At 36.7% G+C, this 19166-nt stretch overlaps 1 protein-coding gene across 1 annotated transcript in view; it reads left to right on the top strand.

Annotated features, from left to right (window-relative positions):
- The window catches only part of LOC120412361 (gamma-aminobutyric acid receptor alpha-like), an 85701-nt gene that overhangs the window by 27880 nt on the left and 38655 nt on the right, over positions 1 to 19166 (top strand). The window contains exons 2-3 of the mRNA XM_039572785.2: positions 15121 to 15599; positions 16067 to 16134. Coding sequence (XP_039428719.1) covers positions 15302 to 15599; positions 16067 to 16134 — 366 coding nt within the window. The 5' untranslated portion in view covers positions 15121 to 15301. The remainder of the gene's footprint in view (positions 1 to 15120; positions 15600 to 16066; positions 16135 to 19166) is intronic.

Below are 19166 nucleotides of genomic sequence, written 5' to 3'. Positions count from 1 at the left end.
CTCGTACCAATTTTCTTCAAGAGATACAGATTTTGAATTTTCACATACCATTATTGTATGGATAGCAGCCAAGTTTTTATGGAAAAATATGTAGACAAACTGATTATGCATAATGGCTTCTTTGGTGGGCATACGAAAGACACCAACAAAGTTTCAGTCAGATTAAAGAATGCAAAAATACATACTTTATAATTCTGTTTTGAAACATTTCCGGTTGTACAATTTCAAAAAAAGGAATCATCCAATTCCAACCTACCAATTGTCCTGGTAGTACTAACAGCTTCACATTACTCAACCCGACCCTAACCTTGCTGCCCGATTCATTTTAATCGCAACAATTTACTGCTCACCCCAAACCATAAAGAATCAACTTTATTTTATTACTGTCATTTGCAGGAGTTTTCTCTGCTCCTCCTCCAGCCAACCCAAATCTGTTTGACACCTGTAACACACTTGGCTGTACGAAGGTGTGCTCTTTCTGAAAGCTCTGTGAAAGTGTTCCTAAGGGTAAGATAAATATTTCCTCTGATTGGCATTTTTCACACAGCAACTTTACTCGCAAAGTTAGATGTATTAAAACGGATAAAGAACACTTTCGTGTTCCCTCTTTGACGTCAGATTGTTTCTGTTTGAGTTGGCTTCTCACGCGTCTGTCTCGGAAAGTGATCGCGTCAACAAGCGACATTTGTTCAACTTTCCCAACAAATATGACGCCTAGCAAGATTACACGCTCTGATCCCCCTTCCCGTCATCAACAAAAGCGCTCGATTATGTGCTAATCTCCCCGTACTCAACTTCAAAAGGTGCGCACACACCTTATTCTACCTTACATCAGATTTATTTTCATTATCCTGGAACTGATAACGCTCGTTAAAAATCACATTTTTACAGACCTCGAGCACGTGCCCGCCACACGTTGAAAATGGGAAGCGGATGTTCAGGGCACGGAACTGTCTGCGCTTCGTTCTTGGGTTCCTGTTCCGGAAGAAGAAGGTTACGCGAAGGCACGCGTAACTGGTGTGCTTCCACGTGCATACTCCAGTATACGTGGTGAACGCTGACTGGTTCTAGTGAAGAAGAAATCTCTGTTAAATCTATGATGTTTGGAATATTTGACAACCAGAAAGTTAGAAGTCGACTTAACTTTTTTTTAAATGTGTTCCATAGGTCCGAATTGAAATAGTAGTTTATGCAACAAGTTGCAAAAAGAGGTTCACCGAGTTGGATAAATACGAAGAGTGCTGAAAAAATCAGGTTTTGCAACAAATTCCATACAACATTTTTTGCAATTGCAAAAATCGTTTAAATAAAAAAATGTAGAAAAGTGTTACTTTTCGAAACAAGTGCTGAAAAGTTTAACTTTGAGTGCTGAATAGTAGAACTTTTCAGCATTTATTTTGAAAAGTATTGCTATTCGATTCTGTTATTTTTGGTACAGAAAAGTAGGCTATTTCGTCGTTCAAGAATGACAGGAAAAGTAAGTAGTTTCACGACGGAATTGCAAAAATTAATATTTCAGTTATAAGTTTAAAAATTTAAAATTTAACGTTTTCTGTGGAGATCCAATAACCAGGCCAAGGCGAGAACATGACACGACTCCTGGATCCGAACACCAAGATAAAGCTAATAACAATTACCAGGCACTTAACGCTAAGCGCTTTCTCCACACACAGCCAGCCAGCTCCTAATATCTTCATCGCTCCTTAGGGAGTCTTTAACCGGGATCACCATGCGTCACTTTACCGGTGTTTAATTTCATTGGATTAAAGTCATTTGGGTGTAATCGATTTTTGTAACGAGAACAAGAAGAAGCAGTAGCAGCAGGAGAGGATCCTCGACGTGGAATTACGTGAAAAAAGGGGGAGAAATCTGTTGACCTTCGACTACAAAGGCACTCAATCTGTTGAAACTGGAAACCGTGCCGTCAGCAAGTGTTCGGTTGTACACCAAGAAGCAGTGTACTCTCTATAGAACGACACCGAGCTTCGACGAAAGGAAGTCCTGTCTTCATGCATGATGGGAGACCTGGCGGATATGCCACACTGCAGTGAGTCGGTGAGCTTCGATGCTATCGGGCAGGGAGCGCAGTCTTTATCGTGCTCTTGGTAAACAACGACTTCTTTAGGTCGTCGTCGTGCAGTGTTGCCATCGATTTCTGCCTCGTTCGGCACTTTTGCGCGCGAGAAAGTGGAATGCGGTCTGGATGAGGAACCTCTTAATGAAGGGGCTATTAATAATTTTCCGTGACAAAAAATGGGGTCATTTCAAACAGAACTGTTAACCCAAAAGAGAATAGCATACAAAAAAAACCTTTAGCTGTTTTAAATTTATGCATCACAAGCCCACAACTGCGGTAGATGTGACCTGTTTAATGCGTGAGGTTAATTCTGAGGGCGTACCCTCGTGAGTACTTCACCGACAATGAATGTGCATAAAATCTCTTCAGTTTTTTTTCCACTAGATGAAATCCCCCAAAAATGGAAATGCTCTCACCGCTCATCATAAAAACAAAACGTGACGCGAGGATATATGGAAATCTCACCCGTTGAGTGTGTCTGCCAAAAGTGCCTTACTCAACGTAGTCTGAGGCACCAAATAGTATTTGCATTAACATTGGAGGCATGCTTTTTGTTGTCATCATTCTTCGAAATATAAAAAAAACAGCTTTGCAAAATTACTGCGAAAATGTCATCTTTCAAAAATTGTAGATATTGATGTCAACATCTTTAAATGCAAAGCTTGTTGCAAACCCGTTATAATAATATCCTTGTTTGCTCGCAATCAGGTTCAGAGAATTCATCGGAATCCCCAACGGTCACCATTTCATAACTGTCGCAACAAAAAAAAAAACATTTTAATCTTCCTGAACAATTGCAAGCTCGATCCATTCCGTCAACAGTCGAGAGCTTGTGATTGCGGCGAACTCATTTTCCAGCTCATCAAATGGCTAAAATCACGACGCCGAAAATTGTATCCATTTTACCGCATCCCGGAAAATTCACGATGCGTCACACAGACACCATCAGATAATCGGCCATCATAATAATTGTTAATCGGCTTATTCACCTGCGCAAGTAAAGAGGTATCGCCCTCTACAAAGAATCATTTTCAGCTCCAAACAATCAACTCGCCAGTTGATCCATCGCGGCGAAAAAGATTTTTTTAATATATTTAAGGTATATCAAGAGTATTTTCGATTTACATTAAGGGGTTACCTATATACAGTAGAGTGTATGTGATCAATTGCCCCGACCCCTCTTCTAATTCCTTAGAAACGCTGCTCAAAGGGTTAATTATGTTCGCTGACAACGTGGTCCATTTTTCGATACAACAAAAACAAAAACAAAAACAAAAACAAAAACAAAAACAAAAACAAAACCAAAACAAAAACAAAAACAAAACCAAAACCAAAACCAAAACCAAAACCAAAACCAAAACCAAAACCAAAACCAAAACCAAAACAAAAACCAAAACCAAAACCAAAACCAAAACCAAAACCAAAACCAAAACCAAAACCAAAACCAAAACCAAAACCAAAACCAAAACCAAAACCAAAACCAAAACCAAAACCAAAACCAAAACCAAAACCAAAACCAAAACCAAAACCAAAACCAAAACCAAAACCAAAACCAAAACCAAAACCAAAACCAAAACCAAAACCAAAACCAAAACCAAAACCAAAACCAAAACCAAAACCAAAACCAAAACCAAAACCAAAACCAAAACCAAAACCAAAACCAAAACCAAAACCAAAACCAAAACCAAAACCAAAACCAAAACCAAAACCAAAACCAAAACCAAAACCAAAACCAAAACCAAAACCAAAACCAAAACCAAAACCAAAACCAAAACCAAAACCAAAACCAAAACCAAAACCAAAACCAAAACCAAAACCAAAACCAAAACCAAAACCAAAACCAAAACCAAAACCAAAACCAAAACCAAAACCAAAACCAAAACCAAAACCAAAACCAAAACCAAAACCAAAACCAAAACCAAAACCAAAACCAAAACCAAAACCAAAACCAAAACCAAAACCAAAACCAAAACCAAAACCAAAACCAAAACCAAAACCAAAACCAAAACCAAAACCAAAACCAAAACCAAAACCAAAACCAAAACCAAAACCAAAACCAAAACCAAAACCAAAACCAAAACCAAAACCAAAACCAAAACCAAAACCAAAACCAAAACCAAAACCAAAACCAAAACCAAAACCAAAACCAAAACCAAAACCAAAACCAAAACCAAAACCAAAACCAAAACCAAAACCAAAACCAAAACCAAAACCAAAACCAAAACCAAAACCAAAACCAAAACCAAAACCAAAACCAAAACCAAAACCAAATTAATTCCAAGATTTGAATTCACTGCGTTTTTTTTTTGTTTTTTCCCACCCTAGGGGAATCCCTCACAGCAAATCCCTTCCAACCCAGCGACAACCGTGATTGCCATGTGACAATCACCTGGACCCTTTCCCCTTTCTGCCCATAATAAAGACCCTCTGTAACTCGCCCATTCGCAGGATTTTTTGGCCACTTTCCAACCCGCCCGATTTAAAGTTAAGAGCCTAAAGCCGACAGGGATTTACGGATATTTTGAATTCTGGGCTATGGTGGGATATTGCGGGTGGGCATGTGCAATTGTGACGGATGAGCCACCTCACAGGGATACACTTTTGGTGACGTCACCGTGGACAAGATTAGTGATGTGGTTGCGGGGGATGAATTGTTGATGCTGATTGATTGCCTTTCTGATGACCAGCAGCGGCACTTGGCGACGAATATGGGGCGATTTGTTGATGACGAACGATTGTTATGAATATTTATTGGACGAAATTGATTCGTTGTAAATCGGGGACATCGAATTAGGCAGTTTGTTAACAAGTTCTATTTTCGCTAAGCTGGAAGGATCTTATATCCTCGCAATTTATGTTTTACTGTAGTCACTAAACCCACATGCTTGGACTATTTTTATCCTTAACTCTTTGTTTCCCAGAATCATCCCCCGTTACTCGTTTGCCAACGGAAATAACGCAAGATATACGGTTGACAAATTGCCAGCAACAGCTGCAAATCACGTTTCCTTGACGTCGGCCTAAGTCATCCCACTCCCGAGCATCCTCCAAGTCTCCCAGGACGTCGGCAATCATTAAAAACTTTGCTCATACGGCGGCGGTGTAGCCCAAATTCCTAAGCAGCCAACATTTTATTACCATCGTTTACGCGAGGAATTCACTCCAGCCCAAAAAATACCACCACCAAAATTAAATCATCTGCCAGCATAACGAAACGAGCTCGTCATCACCGCCGACGTGAAGAGTTTGGAGTGAGAACATAAACAGTTTTTCACCCAGACCAAAAATTGCATATTTGCTGTTTGCATTCGCCGTGGAATGGCACAGAACCAACCACGAAAACCCGGCACATCCCTTTGAGTTACCACGTGGTTGGTTTGGTACACACGTGGCAAAAGTATACACGAATCACACGCTCCATCACTTTCGAAATCTCTAATAACGACTTTGAGTGGGGGTGGCGGGATGGAAAAAAAGGTGTACATGAAATCGCACAATCTAACCTCAAAATCAGATCAAAAAGTCGAGAGCGAAAGAGAAAAAAAAAGTTGGGGGGAAAATCGCAATATCGTAACGTGTACTACGAGGAGGGGACGATGTCTGGGAGGGTTTGTCTCCCAAAGTACCATCCCCGTTCTATCTGCTGTTCAGTGTCAATATCGAAAGGTGTTATCAGCCATCAACCTTTGGCAAGAGTCGGGGCAAGGGCACTAGAATGGTCACGTGGAGTGAAGTCACGGTGGAACGGTGCTTTAAATCAAGTTTTATTTGAAATAATTTGTGTGAGTATTGTTTATTTGCGGAAACAATTAAATATTTGTTGAATTTACTTCAAAACATTTTTGGAATGTTATTAGCCATGTCAAAACGGTTCTGAAGATAAGTGTCAAACTCCCAAACAGTATCGAAAAGTATTAGTTTTTGATACAAGTGCTGTAATAGTAGTTTATGCAACAAGTTGCAAAAAGAGGATTTTTTCAGCACGAGTCGTACATTTATCCAACGAGGTTCACCGAGTTGGATAAATACGAAAAGTGCTGAAAAAATCAAGTTTTGCAACGAGTTCCATACAACATTTTTTGCAATTCCAAAAAACACACACTGAGTGAAATTTTATGTCAAATTTTCCTGTATTTTGTCAATAAATCGTTTAAATCAAAAAATGTTGAAAAGTGATACTTTTCAGCATTTATTTTGAAAAGTGTTGCTATTCGATTCTGTTATTTTTGGTACAGAAAAGTAGGCTATTTCGTCGTTCAAGAATGACAGGAAAAGTAAGTAGTTTCACGACGGAATTCCAAAAAGTAGACTTTTCAGATGCTGAAAAGTACTATTCAGTACTGTTATTTTTGGTGATGAAAGGTAGGCCGTTTCGTCTTTAGAAAAAGTACGTAATTACACAACGGAATTGCAAAAAAAACTCTAGAATGATTTTGTTTACATTCTAAAAGCCAAATATTTCCACAACGTTCCGGGGACCATCTCTCCATTCAGAAATAAAATACGACTAAACTCGTTAGCGGATCGGAAACGAGATGTCGTTTAAAAATCGAATCTTGAGATGCTTTACGTCTGCTGAAGTTCGCACACCTTTCCCGCACACGCTCCCGTGCACAGTTAGCGAGGTGAAAGTAGCTCACTCAGCAGCATCAGCACACTGTCGGCGGGGGAGGTTGGGAAATTGCATGTTTGATCCCAACCAGCTTGACGGCAGTCCCTCCCCCGTCAGGCTTACGGTATGAACTCCGTGGCAAGGGATCACCACGTGTGGGCTATGTCACGTGTTGTATCTTCAAGGTGGAATATCTTTACTCAGAAAAAACATCTTTCTTTAAACCATTTTATTTAAAAGGTTTTGTCCTCAAATTAAAATTTGTTTCTAGTAAATGTTTTGATATTATTCAGAGTTTTCAACTGTGTCAAACTTTGGCAGGAAAAGCATGTGAGAAAACCACACAATCCGAAAATTCATTCAACGCGCAGATTTATCTCGCGTTGTATCAGAATCTTAATCCTGAAGGCAGTGAGACGCCTACGACGACAGAATTGGAAGCCGCTGCTGGTAGCAATCCTAACGGATGGAAATCAGGGCCAAATACCCAACCTGAATTTTCATCCGGCCAAACCCCGAACCAGATCTGGCGTGGCGAGGGAAGTCAGAGCTGATGATGGATTTGTGGGTGGATAACTCCAAAAAGTAGGGGGCTGGGAGGCAGGAGCATGGAAATAGTTTATCTGCTTTTCCAGTATATTCACCGGATTAGTTCGAGCAAGAAAATCGCGTTGCATCCAGAACACTATGGAGGAAGCAAGGATATGAAGACACTGTGCGAATGTGAGTGAATGTGTGAGCGATGGGAAATTTGCATTCAAGCGGAAGGATTTATTTGCATTGTACCGAAAGTGCAGCATCGGAACGGGATGGATGGAATGTGATGGATGGGAGATGACGGGTGAAGGAAACTGTGAACAAATATGTAGAGAAAAGAGCAGTTTGTAGACAGTAGCCAGGTAAGAACACAAAGAGATGTTGCCTTGGATATTAACATGAAGGATTTCAAACAAATTCCAAAACAATAAAAATATGGCATGATTTCAATTCAGTGATCATTGGTGAATTATCAAGTAACAATTTGTTCCGAATGAAGATTTTTTTTTTTCATCAATGTTTTACAGCCAAATTCATAGTGAAACTGTTACAGAGATTTAATTTATTTAAAAAACAGAGATTTAATTTTCTAAACCAACTAAAAAAAGCTTTCTAAACCTTTCTTCAATTTTAAGAGGTTGTATCTCAGAATGGAAATGACCAGTATTCTGTTAACTCTTTGAATTAAATATTGTCAGATATAGACAGTCAAAGGTTGTAAAATCTAGACTCAATTATCCAAAGTCTCGATTATCCGAATTTTCTATTACCTGATGTTTGATGATCTGGAGGTTTGTATGCGACTTCGGCTAATCAAATCACTAGCAAAAAAATTGCATGTTGTTATTATTTTCTTACTTTTAAGAAACTCCAAAATCGAATATAGCGAACCTAATTTGATTGCATATTTAATTACAAAATGCATAATTTTCCCAATATTTCATCACAACCATTTTGGCCGCCATCTTAGATTTAAAAATTCTATATCACTTTGGCGTATTTTACGTAGTTTTTCCAAGGGCTTCCGCTATTCGAGTGTAGACATTATTTAAAAAACGAAAAATTAAAGATTTTTCTTCAAAATCAATCTTTAGGTGCCTGTTTCACGAAAACGGTGATAATTGTTGTAGATTACTTTTCGTTTTGACATAAAAAATAAGAAAAATGTTTTCGTTTTACGTAACAGACTACTGATTTATGAACTTTTACATTAAATTTTTCCATCAACCACAAAAGTTATTTGAGACATGTATGGAGGAACCAAACATTCAAATTCTCTTCTTTAGTCATCAAGAATCCGGTTAATAGTTTTATCCTGGGTGATAAATAAAGATAATGCGTAACGTGATTTCGAATTATCCAACTTTGTTTACATCTACAAAGCAGTAGGCTGTTCAAGCACAAGCATGACGTTTTTCTTACTGGCAAATGAGCTATTTTATAATCAGTAGTATGTGTTTTATTTTGACTAGTTTTTGCTGGAAAACTGTGTTTTTTATGTTTTGATCGGTTAGAAGAGTTTTTTTTTACGGGTGATGAAGATAAATTCTTTGGCTGATTTTGGAATCTTGCAGGTCTTTCTTGTCCTGCGAAAAAAACATCTCTTATTCTACACAGCTAAAAAAGTAGTAATCCAGTTGCGTGTAAAATGCCTGGGTGTAAAATATTTTTTGCATTATTTTATGAAATTCTGTGTAATATTACACCCTGAAATATGTAGCCCATCAGTATGGGAAACCTACTTGACCGAAATGTCAAGCTCATATATACGTTTATCCTCCCCATTATACATCGGTCTGATGGCCGAGCGGGCTAAGGCGCCAGTCCTCACTGATGGTGCTGGGTTTGAATCCCGTCGGTTGCAACTTTTTTTTTGTGTTTGCAAAAATTGTACATGCAGCGTGTAATATTAAGTGTTTATTTTGACGAAGGTGATGTGCATGCTTTTGCATGCGATTTTACCATCGGATTTTTTGCTGTGTAGCGAAGCTGATCCAACAAGCAGATTTCCACTAAACCAGTAGGTTTTCAAACGGAATCAAACAATGAAGACAGCTTCTGGATGGATACAACCGCATCGACTACGATAACAACTTCCATTCATAATTATAAAAAATGACGATCTCGCCTTCAACTCTCTTAAGATTTCTTGACTTCACCTCCAGGTTCCATTAGCCACACATTTTTTATTCTTGCAAAAAAAAAAAAAATTTAATGATCGATAACAATACTCTCTTCTTTTGGCGAACCGTAAATTGGTTCCACTTTGACAGTTCAAAATTGAGGCCGTTTTACGAAACGCTATTCAGCACCCACGTTTTATCCAAAGAAGCAAAAAAAATGAAATTTCGTGAAATCCACCCAAAAGGGGTGCCAAAGCGCTGTAATATGTCTATGTTCTAATATATTAATTTCTCAGTTAATTTTAATTCAATTTAACGCTTTAATTTAAATAGAACATCAAAATCAATCAAATATCGTTTGCATTTTTTTATTTTTTGATGAAATTTACCGTTTTTACTGTTTTTTTCTAATCAGTATCCATTCTTGTCCCACTTTGAAATAAATATATTAGAAAAGCTGAGAAAATTTTCTACAATTTTTCTGTTGCTGAGATAAAGCCTAGCAAAAAGTTAAAATGACGAAAAATGATCATTTTCGAAGTGTTACCAATTCGGCACTAAATTTTCAATCGATAAAGTCTTTGGTTTTTTTTTTTTGAGATTTGGCCGATGCAAATGTTGTTTAAAGTTTTCGTCCCACGACTCCGGTCGGTGTCAAGGGGGGGAAGGGGCAACAAAATAAAAATTATAAAAATTGAAATAACAAGCCATAGTTCAACATTCGAATGAAAAAAGTGGTTTAAAATGCATTTTACACTAGTTTAGTTGTTAACACTTCACGAAAGTACTTTTTGGATTTAAATTTTATTTTCAGGTGAATTTTCATACTTTCCATAAATCACTATTTTTTCAAAGAAATCATAACTTCACTTCACTTTTTGATCACTAAAACCTATTAAACATACATAACAAAATATGAAGAGGATTAGGTTTGAAAAACAATAATAAAAAGTTTAAAACTACACTTTTTCCGTTTCCTGCTTATCTTGCATATAGTCCTAATCATAACTGAACAACTTTGCCGAAGACACCAAATCGATCAGAAAATCCCTTCTCAAGTTACGGTTTTATGAATGTTTGTGTAGCACTTGTTTATAGACAGCTCTCAAATAAATATGAAGAAATCAATTATGCAAAATAACTTATTGTCCCTTAGGAATCGATAGAATTTCTTGAGGACTCCTTTTTTGTCTCTTCCTTCAAAAACAAAAACATGAATCAAATCATGAAAATCAGGGGACGAATGCAAATACAAATTGGTTTTTTGTAAAGTGAGCTTCCAAATTTTCATATCGTGGATGGATACATTTTCTTTTTCAAATAAATATATAAATGATTTTCCCAGATTTTCTATCCCAGCTCGAAGAATCAATAACTCTCTATCGTGCAAAGTGTAGACTATCAGCCTCCGTAATCCATCATTCAATACACCACAAAACATACAAGTGGTGGCATAATTGAAGGCGACAAAATCTGGAGGCGATTTTTCTCGCTTTTCCTCTCCGATAACTGGCACACCATAAAGGAGGAAAAAATAATCATTTGTTGCGCCATTTTCCGACACTCTTTTTTCTTCCTCTATTTGACCGTGTTGACTGTTGCGACCGGATTGAATGTTTCCCTTTCATCTATTTGTGGTCTGTTTTCCCCGCAATCTCTCGGAATCAGTTGAACAAAGTCCGCCTGGTTGGAGATTTATTCGTTATCGATACATTCCTTCTGTGTCATTGAAATTATAATAATCGCAGAAACAAGTTCGTAGCTATTTTCCGTCTTCCAGGAAAAGTGAAAAGTCCCGGAAACATACAAACACAGCCTCGCTAAATGAAACTCGGTGCCAACAAGTGTAATTAAAGTGCACAAATGTGATGTGTAAATATTTAATTCAACTTTTATAGCCCTCCTCGGCACTCGGCAAAGCGAGGAGGCCCGCGGGGACAACACGAAAGTTTCACTTTGCTGCGCTTTGCCGCTCACCCAACTCGCAAGGGCAGCCAACTTTTTCTCCCCACACACACACACACACAAAAAAGCTCAACCCTGGACTCGCGAACAGTCCCTCCGGGGGTCGCAAACGCCAGGACGACGACGACGACGACCAAGAGGAGAGAAGTTCGAGTTGACAAAACACTCTTACTCAACCGAACGGAACGAAATAAATAATGTTGACTCTTGGACGAGATAGCGCTACTCGCTTTTTTGTGTGTTTGTTTGTTGCGCTAAGTTTTGTTTGTGTGTGTTCTCGTTACGAGTTAAACATGCACTTTAAATTTACATGACAAACTTTTTCCCACTTGTGCGCGCCACGATACGACACCGGGTTAATCCATCAACGGGTGGATTGAGTGGATTTGGGAAGGCAAAACAACGTGGAAATATGAAGGAGACGCACTGTCCTTTGTTGAGCTTTATTAGCGAAATAGGGAAAATGGATCGCTGAGGAGACTGAAACCATTATATGTAATATATCGTAAACTGGGGTGGCATTGTTAGGATTTCAATTTATTTTTGGAATATTTTTGAACTGATAAGGTTTGTCTCAAGATTATAATTTTGAAAACATGTAGAGTAGGCCACACCAATTCTATGTAGTGTTTAAAAAATAGTTGTCAGGTTGACTTTGATAGTCTTAGTTTTTTCTTATTAAAATCAGATTTAATGTTTACAAACTTTGTTGTAACGTCTAATGTACCATCACTTAGGTTGCTTATATAGTTTGAGAAAAAATATCAGTGTTTCTATTTGGTTAACTAAGTTTTATGTGATTTTAAACAAAATATCAATTTTATTGGTCAGAATTTTGCCATTTTTTTTTAACTGGTTTGGTTTATAAAACTATTGATTAATATTTCATTTCAAACTATATTCTAAGCACGAATTAAAAAGTTTTCATCTTCTTTCTGAAATATGTTCTACTGAAAAAAACCTATAAATCAGGAGATTTTTTTTTAAATTAATTTCAAAAAACACATTGAATTTATTTTCTACAATCTAAATTAATTTTCTCCTAGTGGAAAATTGTCCAAAAAATCCAAAAATGCATTCCGTTTTTCGATTCAAACACATTTTCATTGAGAAAATAATAACTCTTCGAGAATATTAAAATAATGCTATTCATCAACAATTTCTTAACTATAACTTTTTAAACTTTGCAAAATTGAATGAAAACTTCTTTTTGAAGTACTTTGAACACTTCTCTACCACGGGCAGTATGATTCCATTGTATTTGGTGTATTTGATTTGTACTCTTCATTTTGCGGAAAAGTTTCAAGCCTATCATAATCGGATTACGGTATCGACGTTTTTGTAAAAAATAATATATTTTTTCTAGAATGTTGTCTAGATTTGACTTAAACTCAATTTGAAAAATAGGCTCAAACATTTGCAAAAAGTTGATCAAACATTCTTCTAAAGTGCATTTTTTGTGGGACTTTGGTTAGGCCGTTGCAAATATTTTTGAAAGTTTATGTAACTTCACAAGGATTTGGACAATGGTCAATATGGAGACTTTTATGTAAAATTGCCTGGAGAATCGATTTCCACTATCGGTTTTTGCATATTTTGATGCTTAGAGCACTTTTAAAAAAATCAGTTTCAGTAAATGATTTTTGTATTTTTTTAGGGAGTTGCTCCATCCAGCATTTTTCATGAGTCTTTTTGTAACATCTTAGGCTATTTTCACAAAAAAATCGAACGAAAAAAATCGCGGGCTCACCTTCAAATTTGACTTTTAAACTTAAAAATCAAAAAAGTCTCATAAAAGTAGAGTGTTTTTTTTGTTTCAGTGTATTTTTTTCGGAAAGCTCGTCAATTTTCCTACAAGTTTGTCTTTGACCAACGGCTTCGAGATACAGCAATATTTAAATTACGAAATACAAAAATATTTAAAACACTTACGCTCTTCTCAAATGTCATTATCGAGTGAAACTGGCTCCATATACACAAAAATGGCTTACATAAGCGTAGGATAACATGTCTACAAAGTTTCATCGAAAGCAGAAAGGGTCGAGAAAAAAGTACCTAAAAAAATCCTGTTTTGGCCTGGAACTGCTCGAAAATAAAAGTCAAATCAACTGAAAACAATCTAAAACGCATTTTTATGCATTGATAATCATATTTAGCATGTTTGGGCTGAAATTAAAATATTTTGATTTTTTTTTAAATGTACAGCACCGCAAAAACTTTATTTTTGGCAAAAAAAAATAAATTTTCGTCAATACGGTAGGAATGATAAAATAAGTAAATTATCATCATCCATTCGTCCATATCTCATTCAAATTAAAAAAGTAGTAAAAAAAATTAAGTAATTATCAAAAATCTGAATCTTGAGAAGCAACTTTCTGATTGATCTTCGGCAAAGAAAATTGAGTAAGAATTTGCAAAGTTGCTATGTTGTTGTCGAATGTTTGTAAAATTTGTTAGAATTTAGGAGCAAATTGTTCCAGAAGTCGTTTTTTTTTTGCAAGATGTGGTCCATGAATTTGAATAAAACTGGAATTCTTGAACAAGTTTCATTTAATTTGAAATGAAAAAATAAAATTTGAAAATGAATTCTAAACAATATACTGTTGATTAAGTTAAATACTAGGATGTGTCCCTAGTGAACTCAGAAAATAAACTTAAGTGAATTGAAAACAAATTTACCACCCTTATTCATTCCAGATTTTTCTTACAAATGTGGACACCAACACTGAAAAAATGAAACTTCTCTATAATTTAAAATAATTTATTTTAAATAATATATTTTATATGCTGCAACCATAGTTTCAATCATTTTAGATTCAACAAAATATCTAAATTGTTCTCTCAATAAATCAAAACGATTGGATTAAATATAAGACGTGAAAGTTCGAAGATTTGATGAAGTACCGTTTAAAAAATGCTTACAGATTATTTCACTTACAAATAAGTAGTTTCATTTTTTTCTCATTTCTTTGTTAGCTTTCAAAATGTTGTAAATTAAAATTAGCCTAAGAAACAACTTTGCAAAATTTCTGGGAAAATGCGCATGGTCTCGAGAAAAAATGGCAATTTAAATATCGAAATTTGGCAGCCATCATTAATGCCATCAATAAATATTTAGAAAAAGAACTAGAATACCCAAAAAAAAGTTCACACTTGTCTCATGGATAGCCCCTTACTTCTTCCATGCAATTAATCCAAAGTACAACCATCTTTGCCCAGACCAAACTCAGACGAAACTCATGTTAACAACCGAAAGCAGATCAAAAGGCCGCTGAAACACGTGTATTTGAACGCCGAACTCCACCAGCCATCGCAAAAAAAAACACAAGTCCTGTCTGCTTCGAGGACGATTTGCTCAATCCAGGAGACCTTCTCTTTTTTTTGTTGATTACCAGCCAACACTCACAAAGCTCAGACAACCGGAAAGCAAAGTGTTTTTCCGACCTGAAATCCTTGGTGGGTGGTTGCGATGGCCAGTGGCGTACAAACAAGGATAACAAGGATAATACCACACACCGGCGAGAGATATGGCGGTGAGGACAAAAGGGAAAACTGCAAGCAGTCACACCTCCGAATTTAGTCACAGTGGGGATTAAACGTTAGGGTTTTTTTTGCCGTGGTTGCCCTTTACGAGATAAGCAGAAGCTAGTTATGAATGGGGTTCTGGTTGGGGAGTTACTTCTGGATATGAATTAAATATGTAATTTGGAAACTCAGCAATTTGTACGACATTTAGTTCTTCAGCTAGGAAGATTCAGTCAACAAATTACACTAATCTCTTTACTTTCTTTATCCCCACTCAACAGCCCATTATCGGATGCATAATCGCGACCATCATCTGCATTTCCACTCGTCCGGACTCACTCCTTTCAGCGGACATCCGAGGACCTGCAGCCGAACGTGAAGCACCGGCAAAAGTAATCAACAAAAAAACGGAAAGCAAGGATTCCCTGCCAGAAGTAGCAGCAGTGTCCACAGGACCTGGTCATGGCCGGGTCCACCAACCGTTGGCGACCCCGAACGGCGGCCACGACAGCGCTGACGACCGGCATAATGAAGGCAAATTTATTCATTGCCATCAACCGGATCATCTTCAGCTCGTTCAGCAGTGCCGTGTTCGGGATCGGGACGTCCTTTTTCTTCTGGGCCCCTCCGACGGGTTCCGGCAGCAGTGGGGTAGAAGCCGTCATCCGGTTGACCCAGCGGAACAATCACGGCAACATCTCCGAACTGTTGGATAATTTACTGCGCGGATATGATAATAGCATACGGCCGGACTTTGGTGGTAAGAGCTTTTTCTTTGTGCTAGCAATCCATCGTTTTCTTGAGCATTTCTTACCCTTGATTTTGATAGCAGAGGAAAATCTGAATCGATTAGGCCCACCATCCCAAATGATCCGTATCATTTCCCCCCTATTCACGGTTTTCAATCACCAGATTGCTATTGGCCGAGACCTTCAAACAATTGGCCTTCGATAGAGCGAAGCTCAAAAACAGACGTTGACGCCAGACATCTAGCCAAGGTTGTCGCTGAAGTAATTTGGCAAATTCACGGTTCGCACTTTCTTTTAGCGTATTGATTTTTCATTGGAGAAAGTGAAGATAAAATGTTTTCCGGGAGACAGTTGCAGACTTCAGAAAATGGAATAATTATTTATTTTGCCTGATTTTTCTAGCATTTGAAATATGTTCAGATCAAGTTTACAAGTTTCAATAGTTCTTTTGATATTTTTATTCCTCAATTTTTTCCAGGCCCACCTGCCGTGATCGAGGTCGACATTATGGTCCGAAGTATGGGCCCAATATCAGAGGTGGACATGGTAAGTTTCTCTCTACCCATACAGCTTTCAATCATTCGCACTCCCAGCAAGTAACTGAACCCGAAAAGTTTCACCCAAGTTTATAACCAATTTGTCGGTGCTGAAGCCGCTGCCATCACAACATCAAGAGGTTTCGTCCGAAAAATACCCAATAAGCTACTTGGCAACCATCCGATCCATCCCTCATTGTCTGGCCTAAGTCATGCACAACAACGGCCACCCACAGAAAGTTTCCTCGCGCAAGGACCGCAAGGTCGTCATTCACTTCCACCAAAGGCCAAGTGGTTCTCCGTACTTATCGTTTGATAACAACACTCACTCTCTATTTGACGAAATCGGAATCGCATCCCTCTCCCCACCCTAACCGAAAACCACATTAAAAGAATCTCCAGATTCCATCACCAAGTGCGGGGATTGAAGGTCCTGAACCGCAAAAGCTGAACCGAGTTTCGCCGGAAAACGATTGTGGTTTTCTCACTCCAACTCGAGTGAGAGAGGAGAAGGGAGTTGGAGCGGAAAAACTTTATTATTATATTTTGTTGATCGGTTCGCACAACCCACTCTGCCGCACATCATCATCGCAGGTCGGGATGTATCGAGAGCCACGTCCTGATACACCAGGACCTCATACAGACAAGTTTGGCATACTTTCTCCTGAGAAGGGGTTCTGCTGCCGGGTTGAGCACCTTCCGAAAAAGTTTGCTCAACAATCGCAGTCAACAGATTTCATCGAGTGGATTATGAAATGAAATTACTTTAGCAGGTTGGGTATCACGTAATAAAATATAATAATAAAGGTTATACGGCAAGAGGAAGATGCAAAAGATAAGTTTAAAAAGTCGGTTGAAAGAAGCTCTTTACGTTTTGTTGCACTTTTCAAACAATTCTGATAATATTTGCCCTCCTCATTGATTTGAACATTTTACCTTATTTTGTACAAAAGTCATTCTTTACGTTTTAATTTTTGTATTTTTTGATTTTAAAGAAACTTTGTCCAATTATTCCTCATGTAAAAAGAATCCATTTTACATCAACATTTGAAAAGTCCCCAAAACTGTTGTTTTCGACCATATCAAATGTTGAGTTTTTTTTAATTTTTGAAAATGTTTCATTCAAAAATCACAATTTTTTAACAATAAAAATTCTCCGCCAACTCACACGAAATCGGAACCTTCTTCGATTTAAGTAAAAAAAATTAACAAAAAAAACGCGAAATTTTATAATGATTTTTTTCTAGGTATATGACAAAATGACCCTTCTGGGAAGCGATGGAATAATCATCCTCAAAAGAAAATCTTTGGTTGTTCATCAAGAGAAAAAATCCGAAGGGAGCATGGCTCTCCTCTCTCGCGCACGAAAAATCGGTATAAAGAATCTAAAAAAATATCATCTTGATTATTCGGCGGAACATCTTTTTCACTACTAAACCTGCAAGCGTAACGTCACACGTCGAAAAATGACCTGTCACATTTTGTAGATGGGTAATTTGTGTAAACCAGGCCTGCCCAACGTCCGGCCCGTGAAGCCATTTTATCCGGCCCGCGATGCCATTTCAAAATAGTTCTATGACTGGCCTTTAAGGCTGTCAGTGAAATATTCGATAAATAAATTTGGAATCTTTATTTTAAAAAAAATAAGCTTCAGATCAATTTTTACATATTTTAACTTAAAATTAAATGAAAGCATTAAGCATTTTTTGCTTTTGCAATGTTTTTGTTTAAAATTTAAACATTCTTTATGTTTCAATTTAATTTGTATCATTTCTATATTGATATTTTTACAATTAAACTAAAAACTGGGAGAAAAAAATATAATGAATAATTTCGTAAAATTGTGAAATATACAATTAAAAAACTTGGATTGTTGTACAGAACAATTCTACTAATGATTGCATACTTTTTTAAATGTGTTAACTTAAAATTTTAGTTTTACTGTTCTGAGGCATTTTATTCAAATTGATTTTTAAAATAAATGCGTAAGCAAAAAATAATGTAGTTTTCAGAAAACTAGAAAATTATTTTAGTTATAAATTTTGTTAGGAAAAAGCTTTAAAAAACAAATTAATTGTACAGGTAACAAAGTTCGCCGCAAATATTTTTGAATTATTGAAAAATTTCTCAAAATGAGTCAAGAAATTTAGCCAAAAAAATATTTTTAAAATAATCTTCAATAGTTTGAACAAATTCGAACAATAACTTTTTAAATATTGTGTGTGTTTAAAATCATTTCATAAATTTTTTTTAAGATATTTGCATAAAAGTGCACAATAACGTAAGAATTGTTATTTTTGTAAAGAAGATTTGAATTCGAATTTCGTTTAAATAAATTTTAATGATGCCTGATTGATTTTTTTAATATATATTTTTGTGATAATCAAATAAATCAAAAAACACATTTAAAAATATCTTATTATCCAAATAAATGAATCTTGTTTGCAACACTTGTTTTTTTGTTAATTTCAAAAGGATCTGATGAAAATAATGTTATGATTTTTTCTTACATTTTCAACTATTATCAAACATTAGTTCTGGCCCGCCACTGCTTCAGAAAATCAGATCTGGCCCGCAGGGCCAAAAGGTTGGGCATCCCTGGTAAACAAAGTGAAATAAATATTTTTGTGTGGTGCTGACAAGGAAATTCACAAAAAAAATCATCAGCAGATTGATTTTCTTGGAGAATTTCGGGAGCGATTTTCTTTTGCGTGATTTGCCTCCTCTCTCTTTCGCGGATGAAGAAAATTCGCAAGCGAAATTGATTTTTTTGCGATTGTTCCATCCCTGCTTCTGGGCTAACAGAAATATCCCATAAAATTACATATCCTTATAAAGAACAATAAATATCTCATAAAATGACATAACCTTATAAAAAAACAGTCAGGTAACAAAAAAGGCTGATTTTTTTATACTATTTTTGTATTTTTTTTTTTTTTGATGAAAAAAAAACGTTTTTTCTGAATTCAAATTGGGCGTCCAATTTTACAAAAAAGCCCCATTTAATCGAAATTTAAAAACCATCACCATTTCAGGCTGCAA

Source organism: Culex pipiens, chromosome 2, assembly GCF_016801865.2.
Source record: "Culex pipiens pallens isolate TS chromosome 2, TS_CPP_V2, whole genome shotgun sequence".
Taxonomy (NCBI): domain Eukaryota; kingdom Metazoa; phylum Arthropoda; class Insecta; order Diptera; family Culicidae; genus Culex; species Culex pipiens.
The sequence above is the reverse complement of the archived record's forward strand: the minus strand, read 5'-3'. Positions and strand labels throughout refer to the sequence as shown.